This window comes from Fukomys damarensis, unplaced genomic scaffold (genome assembly GCF_012274545.1).
Source record: "Fukomys damarensis isolate Sample0158 unplaced genomic scaffold, DMR_v1.0_HiC HiC_scaffold_31, whole genome shotgun sequence".
NCBI classification, from domain to species: Eukaryota; Metazoa; Chordata; class Mammalia; order Rodentia; family Bathyergidae; genus Fukomys; species Fukomys damarensis.
Window position 1 is genome coordinate 22,826,953 of NW_022900943.1, and position 9,965 is coordinate 22,836,917.

Below are 9,965 nucleotides of genomic sequence, written 5' to 3' on the forward strand. Positions count from 1 at the left end.
GGCAGGGTATCCCTTTGTAGATTAGGATGGCCCTGAACTCACTATGTAGCCCATGCTGGCCTCAAACTTGCAGTGATCCTCCTGCCTCAGCCTCCTGAGTGCTGGGATTACAGGCATGTGCCACCACACCCAGCTGTGCCCTATTTAGTTTTTCCCATCTAGCCTGTAAGTCGGCTGTGCACAGAAACTTATACTCACTGTGTTCTTTGGACTGCCTAGAACATATCTGGTGCTTTGTAGGTGTCAATAAATATTTGTTCAATGATTTTTCTGACTACTCAGTATTCCATGTTTCTTGTTCCTTTGACTATCAATGCCTCTTCTCTTTTACCACTGCCATATTTCCTAAATATCTAGGTCAATGTTTTCAACACTTTGCCAAGCTGAAGACCCAACCTATACAACCTGACTATAATATTCTTCCACAATTCAGACCCAACCTATTTTTCTAGCCATATTTCCACTGAAGCTATTAAATCTCTTTTCCTGTCAGTCTGGTTGTGCTGCCGTGTGATTACCTTATTCATTTGTATCTTTGTACTGCTGCCTGCCTCAAATGATACTCTCCCTACCCTTCAGATCACAGCCTCTCTGTAACGAGCTCCCTTCTCACACTGACTTACTTTCATCTTTACTGCATTCGTTCCACATATGAACTTTGTTTATACGTTCTTATGCTAACTAATCCAATAAATTATAAGTTTCTTGACTGTAAATGTAGTTCTTTATATTTCCTATCACCGTCCGGCACATAAACTTGAAAATCTTCTAAGTTGCCACTGAAGCACACCGATAAAATGAATGACCAAACATTAGCTCATTAAATTTAAAATAAAAAACTTTCAAAATGCCTGGTATGAACTTACTGCATTCTGAATAAATCTCCTGAAAATCTCCTGCTGTCATAGAAAAGTTAGAACCAGGAGGAAGACTGTGGGGGTCAACATCAGGGAAAAAGATAGGTCGAATCTGATCAGCAGATTTCCGGTTATTGCTAAACTGATGGATCCAGGGATAAAGTTTATATTTATTAATTTCAGAACATCTGCAAAATATGAGTATAAAGTTAAATGTTAACTAAGCATTTCACCAAGAATATCTATGTTAAACACTAAAATATACTCTAAATGTTTGCATGTAAAATTCATTAGAACAGTGTCAAAACTATATCCCACTCAATCTGAAAATGTACATACACATTTAAATGCACAAGCAATCATGCCTTAAGACAGATGTGTGCTATTCATTCAAATTTTAAAAATGTATCTTTAAACTTAAAACTCAAGTAAAAATGGTTCAACTAATTGTTAAAACAGTTTGCTATACATTTTAATTACCTTGTACAATCCTCTTCTTTTTCCTAACTCCCTAAAACTCACATTGCCTTCAAAGACAACACATTTTTAAACAAGGCAGCTATCTGTTTTTCTCTCACACACCTTCTGACTTTAAAAATGGCAAATCTTTTCCACTATCTACCAAGAGAGGCCACAGAAGTTTAGATCTTTCCACCTCAGTCATGTGAGTATACCTGGCCATTTTAAAACACCTCACTTAAGAAAAAGTTATGACTGACTGCTAAACTCTTCATGTAAGAAACAAAAGGGTGAAGAAATTTAAGAAACAATGAGAAAATACCACTTCCTGAATCATACTTAGTCCTGAAGATTCTGTTCTATACAATGCCCAATCACTTTCTAAAAAGCCATTTACTCATGTTATTTCAACAATTAAACATTCTGAATTTAACGTATCCATGATCTACACCATAATCACACACTATACACTTTAAATTTAGAATTGTTCAAAAAAACGTGTAAGTGATCTGACTCTAAGAAATTACTTTGTGACAAGCATAACCTAGCATAGCTATTTCCCAGGCCAGTCTTCCTAGTCCAGCACCAGGTACCAGAACATTTACTTTAGAAGGATCCCTGGAATGAAATAAGGCAATTATGTCCAACCCCTCAAAGGAAAAAAAAAAAATGAAATACCTGTTGAGTACAAAGTTGGAAGAAAAGAGCATAAAAAAACTCCATTCATTTCCTTGACAAGCATAACCTAGCATAGCTATTTCCCAGGCCAGTCTTCCTAGTCCAGCACCAGGTACCAGAACATTTACTTTAGAAGGATCCCTGGAATGAAATAAGGCAATTATGTCCAACCCCTCAAAGGAAAAAAAAAAAAAATCTGCATTAAAAACTACAAAATTATTCATTAAGAATAAGCTTACTAGGACTCTGACTTCTGTAGACTGAGAAATACTTCTAAATATCAAGTTATACAGAAAGCATAAAGAATTACTGTATGTGTTCAGATATCTGTTGGGAATTTTTAACGCAAAAATTATTTTTCAAAAAAAAGGAAGTACCTTATATCTGAAGACATATGAAATGATTCATATTCTGAACAGCTGTCACCTGAACTGTCAAGAAGACAGACTATTCCAAAGTACCCCAATTGCATATGAAGAGTTTAAACAAAATCATTTGAGACAGGAAAGCAAAACCTGACTTTACTTCTAAATTCTTTATGTAATTCAAGAACTTACACAGCAAAAAGCAGATTCACTATATATTTATATTTTAATTCATCAAGCACGCATATATTAAAGCAATATACATTTTGGTTCAGAAGAATGAGGAAGGGATATTTTCTTGAGAAAAATGGGGGAACTGGCATTGAATTCAGCATATATAATGGTAAACACTACATCAAGCCAGTTCACAACCTAACTCATCACATGGTCGTCATAGGTTTCCTTTGCTGCAAGAGCTGCCATTGCACTTTCAAATTACAAATAGCCTCGGCAAAAAAAGGCTTCTGCATGCTAAGCCTGGGAAATCAGTATGATCCCAAGAAAAGTAAAATAGTATTCTTATAGAAAAACCAAAGGAAAATATGTATAAGCAGCTAGAACAATGCCCTGTAAAAGGAATTTGATGACTGCATTTCCTTAATTTTGGCTCACAATTTCCAGAAACTTACCTCTACTTTAAAGTCCATCTTTAAACTATAAGTCCATTTGGCACGCTTGAAAAGTAGCAGAGCATTCTGCTAGTAGCCCAGAGAATAATCTCTGCATATCCCACTATGAAATAAGAAACAGCCCTCTGGGGCTTTTGAAATTCAGTCTAAAATGAAAGTACCATGAAGATTTGTCCATGGTTATTAAGTCTAAGGTATCTATATATGGAACATGTGTTTGTATGAAATCTTAATGAAGTGTGTCTCACTGCTGTACTTTATATATGAAAAAAAATTAAAAGGGAGTTCATACAAAGAGACCCATTACGGTTAATAAGACATCCTTTAGTACTTGATATGGATGAAGTGACACCAAGGAGGTACATGAAAAGCTAATATACAATGTTTTCTTTTTTTTTTTCTTTTTTAGTCAGGGTCTCACTATGTAGTTTAGGCTGTTCTTCAACTCACTGTGTAGCCAGGCTCGACTCAAATGAGCGGCAATTTTGTCCCAGCCTCCCAAGTGCTGGGATTACAGGCATGTGCCACCAGGCATGGCCAATGTTTTTTCCTTGTTCCAGATTATAGACGCTGTGTATGTTCATGTTTGCACTCTAATTTTAATGAAGCAAATGGACTATCCTCTCACTCTGTATGATAGAGAATTTGCCTAGCATGCTGAGAGACACTGGGTTTGATCCCCTGCACTGCAGCAAGAATTATCAAAATAATGCAAAAAAAAAAAAAAAAAAGGATTTGTAATTAAACTTTATTTTTAAAATCGCAGTTAATTTCCTAAATAGCTGATGAACAAGTATAAAAATGTACAACAGGGGAATTAAAAGTCATCTTAACTTTAAGGAAAAGCTATGCTAAATTAATACAATTATGATACCAACAACTATTGTGGTAACTTGTACAAAAAAGATTTTATGACAGCTGTTATCAACTATTCCCTAACTAGTCAGAAGTACACAACTCTCTACCCCTACCTTGTGGAAGAAAATATATTAACAGTAGTTTGCATAAGATTACTACTAAAAGGTTATCAGTCCATTGAATACAGAACATATCAAGGCTGTATCTTAAGAATTAGCATACTACTGACCTATAAATTTTATTATAAAATTTGTATTATGACAAAAAGGATTTCAATGGGCACATAAGAGACACATTAAAACATCTTCTAGAACTGAAAAAAAATAATAAATCAGAAACAGGTTTCTCTTATATGAAAAACCCAAAGTATAAATAATTTAAGGAGAAAAATAAAAGAAAGATGATAGGAAATACAGAGGTAGACTTTGAGGACTGGGGTAAATGGGAGAGGAGGAGAAATAAAAAGAATCAAGATGTGATGTGTACATGTGCCAACACCACTAAGGTACGTATTAGTTATGTATTGCAAACATATACTAATAAAAATGTAAAAAGAACCAATGAGCCCACCAGAAAATATATGAGACTAGGGTGGGGCAAGGACAGACAATGGGGAGATGATCAAAGTGTGTGTTGTGCATGTACAGATCTGCTAGAATGAAACCTCTTCAGATCACATAAATCTTTTGCCTTTTACCAAAAATGAAACCATTAATATACTCTAATTAAAATACTGGAAAATGAACCAAGCAAGGAATAGATGATAATAGAGAAAAGTTTTCCTTAATTTTTTTCAATTCCACCTCCCACACCAATCCTGGGGATGGAACCCAGGGATTTGCAAATGCCATGCAAGCGCTCTACCACTGATTTGTCCCTAGACCCTTTAAAAAGTTTTGAGACATGGTCTTGCTAAGTTCCCCTGGCTGCCCTGAAACTTAGCAAATTCCTCCAAGCTGTTATACTTCTGCCTCAGAACCCTATGGAGCTACAGTTACAGGACTGCATCACCATGCCAGGCTTTCAACAGTTCTTTATAAAGGGGTACAGTATATACAACGAAATAGAAAGGTCCTCTAATTACATTATGCATGAAACTAAGGAATTCTGGCAGTTTGTGGTATGGATCTTTAAGAAGTCTGGGGCATTTCTATGAATGCATTTCTATGGAGAATAAGAGAAATGACTATAAACCTTAATAATGAAATGATTTTACTTTTTTTTTCAGTACTGGCAATCAAACTCAGGACCTTGTGCTTTCCAGGCAGGCATGGCACCACTAAGCTAAATCCTCAGACAAGACGATTTAAAATCCAAATGAATCTTTAAAGAATAGAGACACATTCAGTACATGCTCAGTCATCAAACATTTCTGACTGGAGATTCTTAGTAAAAGAAGTTTACGAAGTTATTATGGTTCAAATATAGTGAAACTGTATTATTTACTACAAATGTGTCATCTCTCACATAAAAAGGGTAAAGTCTCAAGACTCAAGAGAAGAATAGAGAGAGGGCAGAAGAGGCCATGAGCTGCATTCACATCACCCTTTTAGTGACAGTATTTTACCAGAATAAGTGTTCTTTTTTTTCCATTATTATTTTTTATCAGTACATGTTTGCATTATTGATTACATAATGGCAGTTTACTTCATTATATACAGAATGATCCTTGTATTGTAGTAGACCAAGAAAATTCCAACGTGACTTTGTGTTGTTGTATCAACGTGGTGACACTTGACTGACCCCTAGTGGTAGGAATACTGACAACTTTTACACACCAAAAATGGGTTCACAGCTACCCAGTCCAATACACAGTAATAGTCATGACCCACGTGTGGCTATTAAAACACTTAAATGTACAAATTGTAAGTGTAAAACAAAACCAGATTTCACCTGTTTTATTTTACCTTTTTATGTGGCTAAAAGATTTAAAATTACATGTGTCTTGCATTTGTGGACTGCACAATGATAGTGTATTTCAGAAGAGACGATGTTTCTACTGAATAGTGCTGATATATATACATAAATCATGAAAGCCTTCCACAGGCTGGGGCTGGGATGTAGACAAAGCACACTCATAACTGAGGCCCTGGGTTTAATCCCCAGCATAAAAATAAAATCACAATGAGCAAAAGGAAACTGAAATTATATTACAAACCATTAAATAAAAACCATACAGGAGTGTGATGTCTTTAGCATTATATAAACATTTAGTTGATGCAGCAATGCAGGATGAGAGTAACAAAACAAGTGTATGTTAGTGGTTATTTTGAAAAATGACAAATGTGCTCTAAATGGTTTGCAAGGCAGTTTCAACTTTACCCACAATCAGTTTCTTAAAAAATAAATCTTAGCTGGGCGCGGTGGTGCACACCTGTAAGCCCAGCACACTGGGAAGCTGAGGCAGGAGGATTATGGAGAGTTCCAGGCCAGCCTGGGCCACATATTGAGTTCAGGGCCAGCCTGAGCTACAACGGGAGACGCTGCCTCAAAAAACAAAAACAAAAGCAAACAAAAAAATTAAAAATTAAAAAAAAATCCCAAGAAAATATGGTACAAGGTTTAATAAAGCTTTGTGCTGAATTTTTAAATTATTCATCATTAAAAATGGGCCATAAGTATTACCTATTTATATATGGAACATGTATTTATATGAAAACTTTAACAGTCTGTCTCACTGTTGTACTTTAAAGATGAAAAAAATTAAAAGAACTCTGTCAAAAAAGACTGCATACAAAGAGATCCATGATTAGTAAGACCACCTTTAGTAGCTGATATAGAGAAACTGATGCCTAGAAGGTATACAAGATGTTTTCTTTCTGTTCTAATTATAAACTGTGTATGTTCATGTCTGCACTCTAATTTTAATGAAGAAAAAAAAATGGGCTCATCCTATTTTGTAGCTCAGTGGTAGAGAATTTGCCTAGCATGTGAGAAACCCTGACATACCTAAGCACTGCAAGAAAAATATAATCATTTCCTTCAAAAACAGTCCCACATTCTCTCTTCATCCACTCCCAACTAAGACACTCTCACTTTAGCCAGAAAATTTCTCAGACACCAGAAAAGTTTGTAGAGTCCCCCACAAACTCACAGAAAAACTTCATTACACTGTCAGTATACTTCATTCAGATACCTGTTACAGTTTATATCACAAATTATTTTCCTTTATTTTCTTTCATTTAATGCAAGACTTATCAACTATGAACTGCAGGCCAAGCACTGGTTTTTGTAAATAAAGTATTATTGGACCACAGTCATGCCTACATGTTGCTTACAGCTGCATTCAACACCTAAAATGTTTACTACTTGGCACTTTAAGAAAAAGTCTGCCAACCACTGATCTAAGTAATCCATCTTCAAACTTTTTCCCTAGTAGGACACATGACTTCCTTTACTTCACTGCATGATGATGGGACTATAATTTATCAACATCTCAATGAAAGACATTCAGATTGTTTCTTTTATTGTTCAATGTTACAACTGTTGGCCTGAATAATTTCCACATAAAAGTATATCTGTAGAATAGCTTCCCAGAAATTGAACTGCAAGAGTCAAGACATACACTGGTATTTTGACAAAGACTGCCAAACTGCCCCTTTCAGATTTTTATCAGTTTATTGTTTTACCAGCAGCATGCTTCCCACACCTTCACTGCATCGTCCAAATCTCTGCAATGCAGTTAAGTGAAAAACGGATGCCATCTTTAATATGACTTTTACATCTGCACTTTCCTGTGAGAGTGAGCATCTTGAATTTTTTTGCTGTAAACTATCCATTTATATCATTTTTTTCTATGGGGTTATTGGCCTTGAATATTGAACCAGTAGGTTACTACTCTAGATTTATGGATACTTAACACATGCTTGTCTTCCACCTAGGAAGGCTTTAGGATGAAAGAAATCTATCCTAAGCCTCTGAACTACTTCTCCGCAGTCTGCAGCTCTATTTTTTCTTTTACATTGTGGTGCCTTAGCTAACAAAATCCTTCGATATACTACTATTTAATTCTTTTATTTTAATCTATGTGGACAAATGCCTTTTTAAAGGTAATGGTATTTTTTTTTCTAATGCTAAGCTATATAAAAGTAAAAAATTCACTAGTCAATAATATATCAGTATCTTCCTTGAGTACACTGAAATGCCAGGACATAATATATTTTCTTCCACAAACAAAACATCACTTTGAATTCTTTTAAAATAGAATGGGCCACTGAAATTAAGATGTAAAACACACAGTCCAGCAGCTTTCAAGATTCATAAGAAAACATCATATATTGCAAACTCTCCTTTCAGATTGGCACAAAACTTATGAATCTGTATTTCCTTTGCAACTGTGCACTTCATAGCACTAAATTCTTAAATTTAAGTTAAAAGGGGCCGGGGATTTAGCTCAGCGGTTTGGTGGCCTACCTTGCAAGCACAAAGACCCGAGTTCAATACCCAGTACCAAAAAAAAAAAAATTTTAAGTTAAAAGATACTTGTAAAAATTAACATGTTGCCCTATTAGCTGAAAAGTTAAATTCTACTATTCATATTTGAGAAAAAGGTTGAAATCCTAAGTTTATACTTTAAGGTAAATATTCTGTTTGCTAATTTCATTAGCAATTTTTCAAAGCAGAGTTTAAAACCAATTTAAAACAAACAAACCAGAGCCTAATAAATATTGGAGTGACTGACATTCAACACAACTTAAAACAGAATTTCCCTATTTACAAAAATAGGTCCCATACAAAAGTCAATCCATCTGTGGCTTTCAAATTGGTTCTGCTTATATTCTGGACAAATCAAACTTATGAAACAAACATGTTTACATAAGAAAAGGTATTTTAATGATCAGAAAGGTAGTTCTGTGCATACTTAGGATTTATACAATTTTTTTTCTTTTTTAGGATGTATACAATTTTTAATGGACTAGTTACATAAGCCCTTTACTGAAATTTCAAAGAGAAAACAGTCAAAAGGCCACCTGACAAAAAGCTGAGTCAAATCTAGCCTAGCTATAAAGATATCAGATTCCCATCTGTGCACTATGGTACAAATAGGGTCCTGCAAATGTTTCTGAGATCCAAAGTTAACTAGGATTTATCTAGAACCCACCTGGATTCTAAAAGGCTATAATTAATGTCCCTTTTTCGAGGATCCAACATTTATACTCAACAGCAAAGCTGTGATTTTGTACGTGTGGCCTTACAGGGTTTAACTGGCTTTGTCCTCAGAAGTTTTTTGATAGCTCATCTTATCTCTCATAAGGAAATGAATCTAAAACAGGTACAACAAATGTTATAGGAAGAAATATGTAATTTTTCCACTAGGTCCAAGAATAGCAAAAAGAAAAAGGTTTTCCAGTGTATTTAATTTAAATTTTATATATGCCCTCTCTATTTTTATAATATTACTTTCATAGAAAGGAACTGGGTAGCTTGGGAACAGTTAGGAGAAGACCAACCCCTACGGGCTTTAAAATTTGAACTTAGTGAAATATTTTTCATTATCTTTTATTTTTTAATATTAGAACCATCTAAACTTACTAATCCTTTCTACCAGTCTACATTCCATCAATACTAATAGAAAAATAAAGTAAAACAGTACCATGTGTGTTAGTTCACAAGTATCGTTACCCACATGTTCTTTTTAGATATTCTGACCTTGGGTTGATTCTATACCATAATAATACAGAGTATTTGATGATCACTGAGTATGAACAAAGTCGTGTTTTAAATGCTAGAAACTATGCTGACTTAAATATGTGACCTTTAGACTTCAAAATTCATACAAACTTTGGTAGGCTCCTATTATAAAGAGTCTTACAAACTCCTTTCAGAAACAAGATTCTGAATACTTGCATTTTATCATTTGTCTGTTTATAGAAGCCATTAAACTATTACCTGCTTACTCCTTTATCAAGCAGAACACTGAATACCTATATACATTTAGAGAAGACGTGAATTAGAAACTTCAAGAATATCCTTTGAAGCCAGGAGTGGTGGTACACGCCTGTAATCCCAGCACTTGGGAGGCTGAGGCAGGAGGATTGCTGAGAGTTTGAGACCAGCCTATGCTACATAGTGAGTTCCAGGTCAGTCTCAACTACAGAGTGAGACTCTGTCTCAAAAAA

The 9,965-nt window shown here is 34.9% G+C and overlaps 1 protein-coding gene across 1 annotated transcript in view; it reads right to left on the reverse strand.

Annotated features, from left to right (window-relative positions):
• Carnmt1 (carnosine N-methyltransferase 1) overlaps nt 1–9,965 on the reverse strand; it is a 32,363-nt gene that overhangs the window by 14,104 nt on the left and 8,294 nt on the right. Inside the window, exons 3-4 of the mRNA XM_019207723.2 lie at nt 1,995–2,135; nt 867–1,045 (exon numbers count right to left, since the gene is read on the reverse strand). Coding sequence (XP_019063268.1) covers nt 867–1,045; nt 1,995–2,135 — 320 coding nt within the window. The remainder of the gene's footprint in view (nt 1–866; nt 1,046–1,994; nt 2,136–9,965) is intronic.